At 32.0% G+C, this 19659-nt stretch overlaps 2 protein-coding genes across 2 annotated transcripts; both read left to right on the top strand.

Moving 5' to 3' along the window:
- Positions 1-6890: 6890 nt before the first annotated feature.
- Positions 6891-10240, top strand: LOC122608669. Its single transcript, XM_043781764.1, has 3 exons — positions 6891-7267; positions 8376-8506; positions 9100-10240. Exons 1-3 carry the CDS (start codon positions 7124-7126, stop codon positions 9911-9913), a joined length of 1089 nt encoding a protein of 362 aa, XP_043637699.1. The 5' UTR covers positions 6891-7123; the 3' UTR covers positions 9914-10240.
- A 2040-nt stretch (positions 10241-12280) lies between these two features.
- LOC122579785 (ATP-dependent Clp protease proteolytic subunit 2, mitochondrial-like) lies at positions 12281-15037 on the top strand. Its single transcript, XM_043752024.1, has 2 exons — positions 12281-12690; positions 14300-15037. The coding sequence occupies exons 1-2, from the start codon at positions 12369-12371 to the stop codon at positions 14716-14718; spliced, it is 741 nt and encodes a 246-aa protein (XP_043607959.1). The 5' UTR covers positions 12281-12368; the 3' UTR covers positions 14719-15037.
- Positions 15038-19659: the final 4622 nt, after the last annotated feature.

Genomic DNA, 19659 nt, shown 5'->3' with positions numbered 1-19659 from the left:
GTTAACCTATCTTCATATTTAAAAGAGAAAATAACCTTAATACCCATTTTTAAGAAAAAAATATATCCATTTACCCAAAAAAAATTTGAAATTTTACAAAATACTCACAAAAATCGCAATAATTTTGGAAATTCGCAATGAGATTGTTAAAATCGCATAAAAATGATGAAAATCTCATAAAGAACATTGAAAATCGCATAAAGAAGATTAAAAATCGCATAAAGATTTTCATAATCTCATAAAGAACTTGATAATCGCATAAAGAACTTACAATCACATAAAGAACTTCAGATTTTACAAAATCTTTAAGAGATTTATAAAATCTTTATGCGGTTATGTTAAATCTTTATGCGATCTTGTTAAATCTTTATGCGATTTTGTTAAATCTTTACGCGATTTTGAGAATCTCATTACGATTTTGTATAATCTCGTTGCGATTTTGGAAATCTTATTGCGATTTTATAAATCTCATTGCGATTTTTAAAATTTATTGCGATTTTGTTGGGTATTTTGTGAAATTCCGAAAAATCTTAGGTAAAATCTTCTTTTCACCATTTCCTTATGACTTTTTCAGCAACATATCATGTTAGTCCCAAAACATTTAATTGTATTGCCTATAAGTATACAGCATGTAATCTTTTTTAAACAACTTCCAAGATCTATGTAAATTTCAATAGATAAATTATTTTTATTCAGGTATAAAAAGATACATTTCAGAGGAAAATGTCATATACCCATATTTTCTTAAAGGTTATCGTAAAAATTCTCTTAAAAGCACAATTTAATGACATGTTAATATTATTTTTACCCCAATTTTAATCCTTAGAGTAATTCACATGTTATCATATTGTGATTAGAAAGAATTATAAACCATTATTTTAGTATGATTTATCATTTTTCTCATGGATAATACTCTTAAATATAAAAACATGATAGGATTAAACTTATATGTGCAACACTGTTTTTTTGTTTGAACAATCATGAATTCACAAAATATTAAATATAACTAATAATTTTTGATAAATATAGACAACCTTATCTTTATCAAGGTAGAGAATCTTCTTTAATATTCATCTAAATGATGTAAAAAAGACCTTCGATCTTTTCCTATATAAGTTTAAAACATTTTCTATTAGCTGGTAACGTCATGTTTCATGCGACAGCTGTGTGGTGGTGACGGCGATTAGTGTTGGTGGTGGCGTTGAATAGTGTATGTAAAATACAACAACAAGAAGACTCAATCCTTGCATGCGATGGATGAAGAAAGTAAGATATAGAAAGTCTTGCTTTTACTAGGAGATAAAGAAATTACTTCCATAAGGGCTTTCGATCATTGTATGTAAAGTAATTGGGAAAAGTGAAGGTGGGGTTGTCACACATCTAAGTTGGGTGAAAAACTCTAACATATTAATATTTTAATATTAATGAATAAATGATGGGTTTCCTGATTTTTATGGAATAAAAAATCAAATGATTTGTATGGTAGTATGAAATAAAAAATCAAGATGTAAGAGGTTTTTCATTCAAGTTAGGTGTGAGACAACCTCACATTCACTTCCCCCAAAGTAATTGATGTAAGAAGGGTAATATATTATTCTAAAAGATGGTAGATATCTGGTAAGAGAGTCTATCCTTTCAAAATTAAAATTAACATTAAAAGGGAAACTCTAGAAATGATTTGTTAGTAACTATCGAGAAAGAAAAAACCCATCATTAACTACTAACTTTAGAAAAGTCGTGTTCACTAAAATAATAAAAGGAGAGTGAAAAGAATTACTATATTTTTGCTTTGATGAATTCTTAAGGGAATATATTTGATGATTGCATGTTCTACTAATTCTACAAGTCTGTTTCTAGTTATCCTAAAAATGAGAACTTAGAAAGGAGTAAATTGTAAGACTTTCTAACAAAAGTAAGCCTACAATTATTAAACTTGTTAGCTTTATTCCTCAGTCTTTACAACTCGATTAACAAGAAAAAAAAAATACTGAAAAGTTCAATCTCGTTCCCTTTATTCCCTAGTACATACTACATATATACTAACATGCAACGAAATTTATCATTTCATTTCCATCCTTTGCACTTAACCTTTTGTCACTTACTCCCTTTTATTTATTTCAAATCTTGCGGATATGATATAGCTTCGAAAGACACTTATATAAATGTTAACACTTGAAAGGGTGTTTCACGTCAGACTTTGACGTGACCACCTGGCACATTCATCGTGAATAAGCAAGGTGAAAGGCTTCAATTCGTGGTGGTTAACTTTTGTGTGTGTGAATTTTTATGTAAATCTTTTGATTTTTAATGGATATAATTGGGTTTTAAATTTAGGGTATTAGTGTGAATGGTTTGAGGTAAAATGTTCAATGTGAAATTAGCTCATATGAAAACTTTAAAACGGAGTTCGATTGAATTGGGGATGACATGATAACAAACACCCACTTAATAATCACATAGCCTAGTTCATATGGAAGATACTTGGATAACAAAAAATGTTAATATAACTGAATGAAAAGTATATTATAGACAAATCTTCTCTAAATATGTAAGTATCAATCTCAAATACATAATTAGAATATTTTTCAAACACAAAAAACAAATGGCATCCATGAAGAAAGACTTTTTATAGTTTCTATCATTTTCACTAGCATGTTAGGTACACTATAATTAAGTCATGTACCTAGAGGCCAAATATGTAACTTTGGAAATATGATATGTATAAACACATGGTAGGTTTCTTCCACATCAATAATTAATGACAAATTTATAGTTTCATTTTGGTGTAAATTGTTATGCAGAATCTCAATTATTCTTCTTCCAATCATCATTGTTTTTATGTAAAAAAAAATAAAAGAGAACAACATGGGCTCACATGTGAATTGTTTGGGCTTTAAAGTAGTTTACATTCTCAGAGCAAAAACGAACATCATTTTTACCCAAAAACAAGTTTTAAAATACAATAAACGTTTACTAAAAGTTACCCTTTTTGTGATCGGTCTTTTCTTTGTACATTTTGTTTCCTAAATCGTGTAATTTTTCCCATTCCATCCCATACCAATATTTCTTTTCCATTTCAATGTGTTTTGACTGATCCGTCTTTTGTATGTACATATTTTTCCTAAACCGACTAGTTTTGCCCATTCCATCTTATACCAACTGTTGTATTTTAGCTTCAATATAATGTGCTTTCAATCGAGTGATAACACTCGCAATGTCTTCTGTACGGTGGTCATCAATTTTCCAACAAAACTACGTATCGATGTATCGACAACCATACATTGTTGTCGCACGTCTATGGTCAACATCGAGGGGGTTCAAATCATCTTAATAATTCTTGACATCCATCACTTACCGATCGGACATATACACATCCAACCATCACACTCTCCTGTTACAAACCCAACTCTATACCATTTCTTGCACCTCTCTCCTTTTATAATTCGAGTTTCGACATCCTTTTGTGCCAGTATCACTTATCAAAGCCAGGCTTACATTTTTTTAACCTTAATTTCATGAGTTTAACCACTTTTTCAACCAAATGGGTGTATTTCAATTAAAATGTTGTATAGTCTTAATTGCATGAAATGAACTTGTCGTTATATGTATGCAGGAAGCAAAAATACTTAGATACACTTTGGATTATTGTCGTCATATTGTGGTCAACCGTATACCACAAACTATGCAAGGCCCGACTTTAATATAAGCCACTCAACTTTATTAATGTGGAAACAATGGTTGGGGGCCTGAGTTAACAGCTGGGCGGTGGAAATTAAAAAACGATGGTATATATGGGCATATGGCCATTTGGAAGGAAATTTTTCGCTTTTAAAACAACATTTTATTCTACTTTTATTTATAAATAAAAGACATGTCTTTTTATATACCTAACTTTAATTTTAAAAAAAAACATTATATGTATAATCTATAAGAAAAGAAATATTAGGCTTACAAATAATTTACTAACAAAAGTTTATAAAAACATCTTCAATTCCACCGATCAAATTAATCGAGTCTCCATCTATCTTCTTTCTCTATATTTGTTAATTAATTGGTCTACATTGTTAAATCATGTGTTTGTAAACTTTTATAAATCTATCATTTCTCTTATAGAAACTCGTTTATAAAACAAACACATATAAAGATCACTTGTATCAAGTGATTCAAGTCACAATTTAATGATTTACGTATAAAATAGTACTGTAGTATATTAGTTATCGAACTGCGAGTCTTAAACATAATTCTTTAAGATGCGTTTATAATTTGAATATAAAAAAGAGAGATATTTAGAAACTTTATTTTTAATATAAATATAAATACATTTTTTGAATATCTGAATATCGGAAAATTTGAGAAATCAATATTGAAAACCCAAAATGTGATATATAAGCAGTGACGAATCTAGAAAATCATTTAAAATTATGCAATATTCATTTTAATACGAGTATACGGTATGCACTCTTTACACTATATTTTTACAAAACCGAAAAATTATCAAGAAAGAAGGTATGCACCTCATTTACATGTAAATCCTCCCCTGTATGTAAGGTACATATATTGAAGGCAAAAGTACTTTTTCCGTCCTTGTGGTTTTTCGAATAAGCACTTTTCATACTCGCCATTAATTTTTTGCTAAAATCATCCATGTGGTTTGCATTTCGTCCCTACCGTTATAACTTTGTCGTTAACCCCCTCACATGCAAGTCACGTGAGGGGCATTTTCATCTTTTTACAGAGTTAAGTGCAAAAATCGTCCCCGTGATTTGTCATTTTTGCATTTTTCATCCTCGCCGTTAGCAAATCTATTAGAAGTTTTCAAGAAAAACAAAACAAAAAAAAATTACCGGTAACAATTTAATCCAAACAAAACAAAAACCTAGATACCTACATTTGAGGATCTGGTCAATCACTTTCAAATGTAAGCATGTACATATAATGTTTTATATACCGGTAGTATTACCCGTAATATCGGTATCGAAGGGTGTTCCGGTACAACTATTTCTGATATTTTTGATATTTTTCGGTATTACAGTTCTGGTATTCTCATTTTTTATTTGAATTTTTTAAAAAATTACTCGTATTTTTATAATATTTAATGTTTTTTTTTTTGTAGTTTGTGAACTTTTTTATATTTTGTTATAAAGTACGTATTTGTTATTATTTTTTAGTAAATTCTAATTATATTTTGACTGTATTCGTTAAATTGTAATAAGTTTTATAATATTTTTTTTAAAACATAAAATAAATTAAATTAGCTGTCCCGACCGGCATTAAATTAGATCCTCATATGTATATAGGTTTTTGATTTGAGTTTGTTTTGGTTTCGATTAAATATTTGTTTGAAGATTTTTTAAATACAAGGATGAAAAATGCAAAAACGACAAACTATAAAGACGAATTTTGTACTTAACCATAGGGACAAACCATGAAGATGGGTGAAAAGATATAAATGCACCTCACGTGCAAGGCACATGAAAGGGGTTAACAGATCCAATGACGAAATGCAAACCACATGAATGATTTTAGCCAAAAGTTAACGGTTAATATAAAAAATGGTTATTCGAAAAACTACCGGAACGAAAAAAATACTTTGGCCTATATTCAAATTTCCAAATATCTGACTTTTGCCGGGTTGGTTTTCAAATGTTCGGATACGGATATATTTTACTACCACTAGTGAGTAGTGACAACTATTCAACTAAAAGAAGTCGACGAGGATGTACGCGTATATTATGACAAATGAAAGAAAGGCAAGTGACAGAGGACATGATGAGGGCCACCGACATAGAGAAGACAATCAAAGAAAATATGGTGAACTCCCATATAATAATGCATTTGGTTTGACAATAAATAAAAGGCAATAAATGAAACCTTCGCAATATAAAAATCATACATTAAAAAACAACTTCTTTAACCAAATATGTAAGTCAAACATAAGCCACTTCAAAGTTCAAACTTCACCTCAACTTTAATCTGATAATAATAACTCTAAAATATTTAAATAGTAACAACTAACCAAAACGTTTTCACCATTCATATTATGTTTACAATATTTAAACCTTCAAAAGATTGACAAATAAGTAGTTAGTAGTTAAAATATCCAAATTCTGTGGTAGACATAATTCTTGTATGATCTACTTGTTTTTTTTTGGAAATAATGATTAAAGAATTAATTTTATTTGTTCTATTTATCAAAACTAACGAGTCTTTAAAATCATATGTACATGACTTGATTTGATAATTTGTGTTTTCTTCCAAATCTTTTTCTCTAATTAACACAATGAAAATTTGAATATGAGACATCTTATGAATATACTAAATCGTCTGGAGATTAAAATATCCTAGTAAAATTTCCACAAAACAGTCATAATGAGTTTCTTCTCAATTTTATAATACTAGTCTATAGACTTATTTGATCAAACATCCAATATAGCAATTAGGAAAAGAGAATGGTTTGATTTTTACTAAACAAAGACCTGGAACAAATTTGGATAGAAATCACGTTAGCCAAAAGAGGTTAAAAAAAGTTATTTACTTACTACTTTACCTAGACATCTAAATGATTAAAAGACAAAAGAAGAATTTTCTGACCATAAAGTAAATATAAATATAAATAATACGAGTACATACTTTTATCCAAAAAGAAAGAAGAAATAAATACAAATTCACCAAACATCAAAAACTAAACAATCTAAAACATTCAACGTGCCTTAAATTAAGGCTATCAAATTCATTCACCATATTATCATCTCTCTTTCTTTCCCTCATTCCAAAATTCCATCACTTTTTCACACACACGCTTCCATTTTATACATATACATACAACCTATACATATACATATTTTTTATATCTATATATCTGTATCTATCTATATCTATCTATCTATCTGTCGATATCAATAAAATTAAACAAATTTTCACCAGATCTGATATATGTAATAAACGATTAATCCATTCAGTTTTTGTTAATTATCAAAATAAGATTGATTAATTATTTATTTATTTCCGCAATGTGCGGGAATTTGTTACGTTAGGATTCAATTGATTATAAAATCGAAATTGATGATGATAACGAAACGGCGGAGATAATTGTCGTTTAGATCGGAGGAGAATATTATTAGTGATGATGGAATCATCACCGCCACAATCGAAATTGTTGTTTTCATCCGGCGATGGCGGTGGTTGTTTGGCCGGCGGTGGATATATTGAACATACTGTAACTAAATTTGATACTCTTGCTGGTGTTGCTATTAAATATGGTGTTGAGGTATTATATTATAATTTATATTTATATGTGTATCTATATATATTTAATTGTATATGAGAAAATGGAAATTGATTATTTTATTTGTTTTGTTAAATGAGTTACCTTTTTATTACTAATATATTTTATTATTGTTTTTTAGCTAAAAAAAGAGAAAATTTTTGGCTGTATGTAACATACTTTATCTAATTTTTGGTTTATTTGTTATGATGTTTAATATGTTATTTATGGAAAAATCTGGTATATATTATATGTTTCATTTTTTTGAGAACAAATGTGCAGGAAGAAAACGTAATGTAGGTGTAGGCAATAGAACAAATGTAAGTAATTTTATGTTATTTTTGAATGAAGTTGATTTGTTTTGGAGTTTTGATGCGAAAGTTTGTGTTTTTATAATTTAGAAGGGATGTGAAGAGATTTTTTGAATAGTTATATGGTTGTTAGATTTGGATTAATGGAATGACTTCTTATTTGATTGTATAAGGAATGTGATTTGTCGAGATTTGGCATATAGTCATATAGACGTTTCTTTGGATAAGGCGAAACTGTAAGGTTGGCTGGTTTTGTTGGGATGGATAATTAAGAAGGGTTTAAGATATTTTTGACGGTTATTAGATTGATTGAATTTGGATTGCCGAAATGCATTGAGATTTAGCATTGGGACAAGGTGAAATAAGGTTAGCTTTGTTGGAATGATGATTCGCCTACATTGTTGGTTAATGCTTATTATAAAAGTATGGTTATTAGTATACTTGGGATCAAGAATAATGGATTGCTATGATTTGGTGACGTCAAAGAGCGTACTTCTATATCTGGGTGATACCATCAGGATGTTGAATGAAATAGAATGACTTAGGGAGCGATATAATCTGGCTGTTCTGACATGTGAAAAGGCCAAAGGTGCCGTTTTAAGTAAATTATGACGCACATAGCGTTAATTTATAGTGCCATAAATTGTGACACCTTTTAACCGGCTATTTGTTGTATTTTTTTTCTCCTTGTGATGCATTGGATGTTATTATTATTTTTTTCGTTTTTAGATGAGCATTGTTGTATTAAATGAGATTATGCTGGTTACTCTTTCTGTATCTGACGTTGCGTTGTATATCAGGTGGCTGACATAAAAAAAATGAATGGTCTGACAACTGATCTACAAATGTTTTCCCGCAAGACGCTTCACATACCTCTACCAGGAAGGCATCCACCTTCTCCCATCATGTCAAATGGACACCATACTCAAGGGTAATATATCTCTTGCTATCTGCTTCTTTGTTTAGTCATGGAATTTCTCAGCCTGGTGTGTTTTTAATCATGTTTGAATCTGGTGGAATTGTGTATAGTTAACGCATCTTTATAAATGATAGCATTTTTAAATATAGGAGACAGGAAGTGCCGTTCTTTTTGTTGTTACACTATTAGGTACACCGTGTCACTGTTTAATCTCAACAGATATATCTTGAAAGGATACTGTAATGAAAGAAGTACTTGTAATCATTCTGTGAGTGGCAAACCATATCGAGTGATAAGGTTCACTTCATCAAATATAACCTTTTGTAAATGTAAACATAGTCACATACTACTGTGAACATACATGATCGATAAATAAGGCTTTTACATTTAGCTAGTTAATAGCAGGATTGTGTGGTTGAAGTGACAGGGCACATACCTCGTAGTATTGTATGAGTTTCATCTTGGTCATTTTAGTCAGTCCATGCTTAAGTGTAGATTGTATTAACATAGGTGATGCCATTTTCTAGGTATGAGGAAAGAAGTAAAGAACACCAAATTTCTTGGGTTAGTATCAACCAATTGACTTTTTATTGATTTTCTTGCAGGTCAAACAAATCAGAGATGACACCACCATCCCACCGTAGACATTCAGATTTATTTGACTCAATCAGATCCTTGAAGTTATCATCTTCTTCCCCTCGAACTGTTTCACCATCCATGAATGCTTTACGAGACTATTATGGTCTTAAACCAACAAATTTAAATGGTATTGATGAAAGATTAGAAAAAACAGATGGCTATCAAAATAGAGGTACTTTCAGTGTAGAACAGGGTTCCAAGCCACCCCAAAGTTCCCACCCACCAATGGGTCTTCACAGAAAATGCAAAAGCCTAGCTCATGGGATGTCAGAAAAAGGTGCCATGGATGCTGATGTGGCAGTTCCAAATGGAAATACACACGATTATGGTTCATGGTATGACAAGTTAATGAGAAGGCGTAGATCAGAAGTGGACCTCCAAAATCACACCCCAGAAATGATGCTTAAACCTGACACGACCAACACCACCGGTGCATTTTCAGCAGCAGCCGGTAAAGGCCTAGCCTTGAGGCCAAAGGCTGCCAGCCGAACCAATAGTGATGCCGACGGTCTGCCAACCATGCCACCTTTGAAGTTGGGGGATTCAGTGGTTGCTGACACTTCTAATGGAGTTAAAAAGTCTTCAAGCTCACCAAGCTTTCAGGACTCGTACAATAACAATAATGGTAATAACTGTACATCTACATCAATCTGGCCAACTTCTATGTTAAATTTGACTGCCGATCTTCAAGCGTTGTCTACGGCTGCCATCACAAGACCAATCTTTGATGGGTTGCCAAAACCAATGAGTGGCCGGAAGAACAAGGCTGCAATTGATTAGTAAATTATCTTCTGTTTGTTTCGATATATGGTTCTTGGAGGAATTGAATCCGCTGAACAGGGGAAATAGAAAGAAATGGTGATAAAGGAAAATAGAAATAAAGCAAGCAATCCATTGATGAAATCATATAAAATTTTTGGGGTTAAAAGTATACATTTAGATAGAAAGTTGTATATTAGATGTTTAGGCTTGTGTATTGAGGAAATGCAGGGAGAAGGTTGAATGATGTTTATATTTATTTTTTATAAAATTATTTTGAAACCACAATGTTGAACGTAATATTCTTTATTGAACATATATTAAAGGTTCATATATTCAAATTGCAAACTATGTAGTACCGCTGCTTTTTTTTTTTCTTTGTGGTTATGGTTTCGGGGTGTAAGCTTCCCATTTACCAGATGCTACAATGTCCCTGATGTGGTTATTACTTTTTACCGCAACTGGTTTGTGCTTTTTTTTTTAATTAGTAAAATATTATTAGTCTAGTCACATTGATGGAAAGTGGGTGCAATATAGTAGTTTTCGACGGTTTTTCTATTTGAATAGATCAAGTTATGGGTTTTGATCATTTAAAAACTAAAATTTTCGTGAAAACCAGAAAACTGACTAAAACACACCGTGATCTTATTTAACACAACGTGTTTTTAATATGTTTTTCAAAAACACATTATGTTAAGTTTATATCACAGTGTGTTTGAACAATTTCTGATTTACAGTGCTATCAAAAACACATTTTGATTTAAAACCTAACACAACGTATTTTAGATTACACAATAAAAACACATTGTTTTCTATAAAAACACATTGGGTTAAACTCAGATCACAGTGTGTTTTGGCAGTTTTCTAGTTTTCACAAAAAATTTAGTTTTCAAATGAACATTTCACTTGGCGTAAACGTTTAAAAGATACAAATTAAGCTAAAAATTATCAAGACTTAAGGAAAAACTTGAAGAATAGACGGTGGGTATCATTAGAGACAGATTAAAAAGATTAAAGTTCAAAGAGAATAAAACTTACACTGAATTAAAGATGAGATGAAACCTTTTTATGATGACTACTAGAAAGGATGATCTGCAAAATAAATTTATGCTTGAAGAAAAATGAATGATATATATAGATAAGTTTTGTTATTTTGTTTTTGGAAAGCTTAAATCTGGGTAAGATTGATATTGTGAATTTCTGTGGTAAATAATAAATTCTAAAGGTGCCGTCTTTTTTATTTTTTTTAAATAATAGATAAATAAAAAAAATAAAATAAAAATCATCAATCTTACATTTTTAAAACTTTTTACTATGTGTCTTAAATTATGAATTAACCTTTTTAACTTTATCATTTAATATTTAATATTGTTTAAAAATCATAGCAATAATAATTAACACATTTTTATATACCTACGTGTTTTAAAAAATTTAGAAAAAAACCGAAACCTGTGACCCGACTCGGAACCGGCCAGGACCGACCCGTCCAAAGGGCTAACGGGCCGGGTCACGGGTCAAGCTTTTGTTGCATTGGGTCGGGCCGGGTCAAGCCAAAAACCGAAAAAAGTGAAGGAAACCCGTAACCTGCCAGAACCCGACCCGAACCATCACAAGCCGGGTCACGATTCTGATTTTCATGTACTTGCGGGTCACGGGCCAGGCCGGGTTTTCACGTGTCGGGCCGGGTCGGACCATTTACACATCCCTAGTTGATTACCATCACTTTTTGACGCATTCATTAAATGAACTTTGGGTACGTTCTTTTTTTCTAATCATTGAGTTCTGAATGTAGCAAGTGACTGAATATATAAATAATATCTGTATGTATTAAATTAAATAGGGCTAAGTGAGTAACTACCAGTTATTTTTGTTTGTGTACATTACAATCTAATTTTTAGATAAACTAGCTACTCAATCTAGATTAACTAATAGACATTTTGAAAATAAACTGAATTATACCCGGACAATTTTAAAATATGTTGTCATATTAAAATGTATAATAACAACGTTAAATAAGTTGAAAAGTTATGATATAATATTATGTAAAAAATAAAACTAAACAGAAACAAAAGTTTTGTAGTTGTAAACACAATTCGATTGGAAAAAAAAGGGTTTTTGAAAAAAGCACCATAGATATTTTGAATATAAATAAAAATTATAATGATGTCATAATTAATTAAAAGAATATATGGTAAGTGGTAACAGTGTAACACTACATAAAACAATTTTATAAAAATATTATTTCATCATAATTTTCTTTAATAATATAATAGATAGATTATATATCTAGTTAAAAATTAATATTTGATTTTAAATTATTTGGGATGCTAAAATCTTTATCTTATACATATAAATAAAAAGAAATCATTTGTTAAAAGTACTGTATCTCCCAACCCCTCTTTCTGATTTCAAGCCCTAGAAACAAACATCCTTTCAATTCCAATCCATCAATCAATCAACAAAAAAATCAATCAAAATGCAGAATCAAATTACTCGAAATTTATCAACTTTCTTTAAACACGCAACAAGAAAACCACTACTAGTTAACAACAACAACAACTACCGCCATCGATCATACAGTAGTTTAATCCCGATGGTCATTGAGCACTCTGCGCGTGGTGAACGCGCCTACGACATATTTTCACGTCTGCTGAAAGAAAGGATTGTCGTAATTAACGGTCCCATTTCCGATGATACGTCTCACGTTGTTGTCGCTCAGCTTTTGTTTCTTGAATCCGAGAATCCTTCTAAACCTATTAATATGTATCTTAATTCCCCTGGTGGTGCTGTCACTGCAGGTTTTTCTTCTTTTTTTTTTTCTTTTTAATTTTATATTCATTATTTATTATTATCATTCTTATTTGCTAATACTATATGTTAGTATTATGGGTTAAATAAAGTAATTAGATTTTAATGTGCCAATTTTTAGTTATTTGATATTGTATCGCCTCGTATTATTATTGTTTTTGTTGACTATATAACGTGAAATGTAATTGGGAATGAGGTCGGTTTACAAGTTAAAAGAAGTCGGCCGGATATGTCAGAAAAGAAAAAGTTTAGATTTTGATACATAATTTAGCAAAATGTGACTAGTTGGATATATTTTGAATAACTTAGCCTGTTATTTAACAAAGCAAATTAGCTCAATCGACTGAATGCCCTTTCCGTCTTTGATGCTATAGATTTAGTAGACTCTGAGTGTCTTTTTCATCTCGCGCTCGAGTGTTAAAATACTTTTTGTTGGATCGGATGTCCTATCATTTTATCAAGTTTGAATCTGTTTGTCTTTGAGATGCCTATAGCCCTAAGACGAATTTGATGCATGGTTGTCTATGCTAGCTGAATTTGATGATAGTGTTGTTCCAAAATGCTTCCTTTTTATGTACGGGGTAATTGAATGTGTGCTTACAGTAAATATTCTCTTGATTTCTAGCATTTCTAGTGTTAACATGCAATACTTGTATTGTTTATGAAGGTGTTTTCAACGACTCCCTACATTCTAAAATGGGCATGGTTTTATATTTTATTTGAAGGTTCAGAAGTTTTGTTGTTTGTTAATGTTCCTTTCGTCCCAAAATAAATCAACGTGCTACTTTTTTGCCATATCACACAAGCCAAAAAGCATGTTAAGGTTTCTAAGAAGCTTTACATTGCTTTTGATTTTATAGTGAAGTTCACGTCATATGATCAGTTCACTAAAACTATGAACAATATTACTAAGAGTCTAATATATTTATCTGCTATTATGCTAACAATTTTTTTTAAGCAATGTCAACCTTTTACTTGCTTAACTCCATGGATTGATAACATGTATATAGGTTTTTGTATTCGGTTGGCACTGATTTGTATGTTGTTAAATGGAAGGTCTAATCATTTTATAATGCTTACACTTTAAAAGATCATTCATATTAAAGCAGACGTAGTCTAGTTTAGTGTTATACTTTTTCTTTTGGAAAAGTTAACACACTCTGACTAAACTTATATATCCTGAAAATTTGTGTTTGACAAGAAATTTTCAATTTTGCAATGTGTTTGTCTATCAAACATTCAATTATTATTAAAAGGTTAGGGAGTTGATGTCAAACATAAAAACTCGTGTGCACAAGAGTATTTAGACAAGTATTTCTTTTGTTTTATTTGGTAGGAATTCAAGTAGATTTAGGGTTTTAGTATCATGTTTTATTACATTTAAGTATTATATACAGATAATCATTAAGTCTCCTGTATTAATCATCTTATCATCATATTTTACTTCTATTAGAGTTAAGTTTCTAGAATAATGAGTATGTTTTTGCATTAGAATTAGATTTAGCATTATAACTATGCTGATTTTTCGTGCGTATATTGATCTATATGTAATATGAGGATACAAATATAGGATAAATTTCGCTTCTCATTTTTCTGCAGGTCTTGCTATATATGATACAATGCAATATATTCGTTCTCCAATCAATACCATATGTTTAGGTCAGGCTGCATCAATGGCTTCTCTGCTCTTGGCTGCTGGTGCAAAGGGTGAAAGGCGTTCTCTTCCCAATGCCACCATCATGATCCATCAACCTTCAGGTGGATATAGCGGGCAGGCGAAAGATATGACTATCCACACCAAGGAGATAATGCGAATTTGGGATTCATTGAATGCATTGTATTCAAAACATACTGGACAGCCTGTTGCTGTAGTTCAGAAGAATATGGATCGAGACTACTTTATGACCCCACATGAGGCGAAAGAGTTTGGTCTGATTGATGAAGTCATAGATGAAAGACCTGTAGAACTGGTGACGGACGCTGTTGGGAGTGAAGGGAAAGGAAAAGGTTCCGAGTAAAATGTTAGTGAATGCAGTGTAGAAAGCAGATTTTGGGGCCGTTTCTCTCTGTAACTGTAACAGGCAGACTCATTGAAGAATTCAGCTATTCTCAAAAAGCTTATCTTCAAGTCTTGCCTGTTTTCCTCCTTTTTAATATCCTTACATTGGTTGATGTTTGACAATGTTCCCTTACATCTCTTTGGATGGGCTCATAAAAGAATTCCTTTTCTGGTATCTTCTAGAGGTTCACATGACTATAATTGTGAACAAAAACATTGAGTTTAATATTTTTGTAGTAATTTATACCTTTAAATTTACATTGATACTTTAATTTCTATTGTAGTAATACTATTATTGCAATCATATAAAATGTATAATAAGTATTCAAAAGAACATTGTAACAAGTCACAAAGAGTTTTTGTGTCAACCATTTCGGTAGCCAATTGGCCAATGTTGAAACTTTTGGTCAAACCAGTTATCTAAACGTTGGAAGAAATAAGTACACTACGCAAAATTCGGGGCTTCAACACCTTTCACTTTAATTGTGTTATGTGAGGGAAAGGAAAAGATTGGATAAGGAAAGAAAAGAAAAAAAATTATATATCAAAAAGGCATTCTCGGTTTACATGAAAAACTAAAGAAAAGAAAAAAAACACAAAATTAATAGTGTTCTTGAGATAGAAAGAAAAGAAAAAAAAGGGAAAAAAGTTATAATTTTACAATTATGTCCTTTTTTCTATAAAGTTGTTATTAATTAATAGGGGTAAATTGGTAATTATACACATAACTTAAAAGTTTTCCATCTAAATCCTCCCAAAAATGGGAGGAAAGTTTTTACTTCAAAAACATCCATGTTTTCTTTTCTTCCCCTTTCCTTTCTTTTTTAAAAAAAACTCAAGAATGCAAAATAGAGAAGTTTTCCAATCCTTTCTTTTCCAATCCTTTAAAAAAACTCGAGAATGCACTAGTGTTTCGATAGTGAATCTTGTTTTCAATACAGGATGCAGAAAAAATTATCCATTTTGCAAAATCTGATGACCCGTTGCTTGCAAGACTTCTTGTATGAATCTGTTCAGATTTATAGTAAAAATCTGCAGCAAAGTACAATCATCTAGTAGTTACTTATTCCTTTATATATATATATATATATATATATAGGGGTGGGTTAGATTAGGGACTCTTTATTTTAAGGACTGTTAGGGACTCGATCTAGACCGTCCATTTTCATCTCCGGTGACATCTCCGGCGACATTTCCGGCGAGACTTACACATGTGTAAGTACAACTTACCCATGTGTAAGTTGAATAAAAATTATGATTCGGAGCGGGTTTCACCCTTAAGGATATTCATAAACCAAAGCTGGTGGGGCTGATAGGTCATTGAGGGTGATAGGTCATAGTGTGATAGGTCATAGAGGGTGATTGGTCATAGGCACCGGTGATGGGTGATCTACCTAAAAAATATTGTACTTAAAACATGTGTAAGTTACTTACACATGTGTAAGTCTCGCCGGAGATGGTCGCCGTTACCGGAGGATCATGGTGGTAGTCAGAGATGATGGTGATGGTGGCCGGAGAAGGAGGTAGAAGGAGTCCCTAACAGTCCCTAAAATAAGGAGTCCCTAATTTAACTTTTCCATACATATATATATATATATATGTATGTATTGTCATCTAATTACAACACTTGATGTTTGAACATGATGTTGTTCGTGAAAATTCTGAGGTTATTACCAAAACTCACTAAAAAGGTAACAAAATTATGATAAATTTACTAAATGTTCACTTTGAAAGTTAATTTGATGTTGGCACTTTCTTGCCGTACGTTTGCTACTCTTCCCTACTCGTCAGGTAGCCACATCCAGCGGACACAACTGACAGGTATATCATCTTAGCATTTTCTCGACAGACAGGTATAAACACTTTATCCTTGTACGGCTTTTACATATTCTTGGCCGGAGGTCCTTATGGAAGCAGTCTCTCTACCTCTGGGTAGAGGTAAGACTGTCTATAGCTCACCTCCCCCATACCCCGCTCCGGGATTGGGTACAGTTGTTGTTGTACCTCAACTCAAAATTAACCAGCTCTTATCTGCTTGCAGTTCCAATAGACAAACGAATGTGCACATCTTCATACTTGACAAAGTTTCCGATAAATGGAAGACTTGAAAGGCTGAACAGTTGAATTCCTTAGATCACCCCCCTTTACCATTATTTTTGTATAGTGAAAACTAGACCAGAATTTAGAGAGTTCAATCTCCACTAACAACCATCAATATCCAAACAACCGGCACACCACTTAATTTATTTAGGGCCCAGAGGGACAATAGAAACATCAAGCATGCAAGTAGAGAACCTTTGTCTTTTTACATTAAGGCTAAAACAGACAATCGTTTCTGCAACCTGCCCATCAAATGTATCATCTTTGTCATAGTTGTTCACATGCTTAGCTAGCTTGGCATTATATTCTAGTACATTATCATCAAACCAATCAAGAAAAACCGTTGGTATAATGGTCTTTGACTTTTACCTTCTCTACTTTGCGCTGTTGGCTGATGAGACATTTTACATTGAAGGATGCAATACAGCTTAGTCAAGCGAGCTCGAGATTGTGGTTGAATATAGTTCAATTCATAAATTTAGATGGAGATGAAATCCTGGCAGAACGGTAACCTTTTTACCATTTCCAGTCTCAGTTCATGTCAAACAGCTGACAAGAGACTGAAGGCCTGTAAATTGTATGTAAGCCTAGTACAACCGTTTAAGGGTATTAAATTAAAAAGCTGAAGGAATAAACCATAAATTAGTAGGCCGGTCTAGTATCAACTGGACCTGACAGCCTAAACAGTCAACAACAAACGGATATTGAAGGTGGTAAAATGGGTGGGTCAAGCGGGTTGGGAAACAGGTCAAAAAGGGTAATTCGGGCAAGGATGGGTTAACCTGAAACTTTTTTTTTTTTCCACAATCGTCTTTTGCCAAAATTTGTTTAGAAATTATATTATTTCATTAATAATCTAAATCTTTGAACAAGATGATTTAGCAGGTTTTTAAGCATTAAAAGTACACTTTTAAGGCCATTTTGATCGGTTTGACATGTTAATTTGAAGCTAATTAAGTATAGTTTCTGTGAACCAAGATTTTCAAAATTTAGGTTGGCAAAGAAAATAGAAAATCCAGTAGCGAACCAAGACTTTCAAAATTTAGGTTGGCAAAGAAAATAGAAAATCCAGTAGCGAACGCCAAAACTGAACACTTGAAGCATGTGAATAAATAATCTAGAGCATGTACAGAAAACTAGGTTATACCGACCTATAGTTCTCATGTTCGAATCTTCATTCCACCAACTTTGAGATATAGGTGATCGTTGTCGTTGGACCGATCAAAAATAGAAACTAATTACCACTAAATAGCAAGGGTAAGTCGAGTATCGTTTTCACAGGGAATCATGGGAAAGTGTCAAAGAATTTACAAAGTTAATTGAACTAGACATAAACTTAAAACTGATTGTTTGATTGATTAAATTAAAACTACAATTGATGATTGAATTAACAACTTAAACAATAATAATAAACATGATCATTCTTATGCTTCAAATTATGTTTTCAAAAGTATAACCTAACTTATGTTCATTGGAAATCACATAGATATGATCCGTTATAAGCTTGGATTGAATGAATGCTAAGAACTAATTAATTAGGTTGTGATGATTCACGATAACCAAAACCGGGGAATTGACACAACTAAATTATCTATTCATTAACAAGATTACAAGTCATAAGAGATTGTTTCAATAATCCATTGATAAGCCTCAAATTGTACATATTTCCCTACACCGAATTGGACGTTTTGTACTAGTTTTAAAGCCGTTTATACTTGTTTTGTGGTGCGTTATGGTATTTGCTAGTGGTTTCAGGCCTACAACAGGTATATTGCTCCCAAATGGTAGAAAATAGCTTAGAAGTAGTCCATATGCACTAACGGAAGAAGAACGGAGATGGAAATCAGAAAAAACTTGGAAAACTGATGAGACTCGCGGCGCGAACAGGTTCTCGCGGCGCGACCCTGTTGTTTTTGACCTTGGCGGCGCGACTGGCGAGACTCGCGACGCGCAAAAATCCCCTGATCAAATGTGTCTCGAAATTGCTACTTCTCGCGGCGCGAGTGTGTGGCTCGCGGCGCGACCAGCAGGGGGTCTGACAGATTTTCTCTCTCTTGAAGTATAAATACCTTCCACTACTCAACCCAAACCCTAATCTTGGACACTTTAGCCTCCACACTCAACTCATAACTGCTTTCAAAGGGTTTTCATCATTCCAACAACATTTTTGAAGACTTGAAGATTGATTTTAGCTCTAGTTACTTGTCGAAGCTCGATTGTAACCTTGATTTGAATCTTTTCTTCATAATTAGTACATTATGTTTTCCTTTCTATTTAAATCTTTAGCATTTAACATTATGAGTAGCTAAATCCTTATACATCTATGAAGATGAAGTGAAACAATTAGTTATGGTTGCATAGTATTTTGAATTCAAGTTGGTTTTACTTAACATTTTGTCAAGATCTTAATGAAGTGATTTCTTCTACTTAAATTTATGTTCTTGGTGATATTTGTGTTCTTCAATAGTGGTACTAGTTGAATGCAAGTATTATTTTAGTTGTTTGTCCATGAACAACTTTTGCTAGGTCATTGTATGATAGTAAAGAATATAAGTTTAATAGAAATTACTTTGTTAAGTGAATTTAACGGTTGGTGGTACCACGTTTCTTTCACAGAGATTAAATTGTTATTTAGATAATCAAACGAACTAGTTAGTTCAAGGAATTGTAATAGGGTTGGTGGTACCACTTGTTGCAAGAAATTGGGTTGATTAGGTGATTGAGTAAATTTTACAAACGTTGTGCACCGTCTGTGCTTTTGACTTGTCACGATTATTGTCACCAACATTATTGAATTTTG

This window comes from Erigeron canadensis, chromosome 1, assembly GCF_010389155.1.
Source record: "Erigeron canadensis isolate Cc75 chromosome 1, C_canadensis_v1, whole genome shotgun sequence".
NCBI classification, from domain to species: Eukaryota; Viridiplantae; Streptophyta; class Magnoliopsida; order Asterales; family Asteraceae; genus Erigeron; species Erigeron canadensis.
The sequence above is the reverse complement of the archived record's forward strand: the minus strand, read 5'-3'. Positions and strand labels throughout refer to the sequence as shown.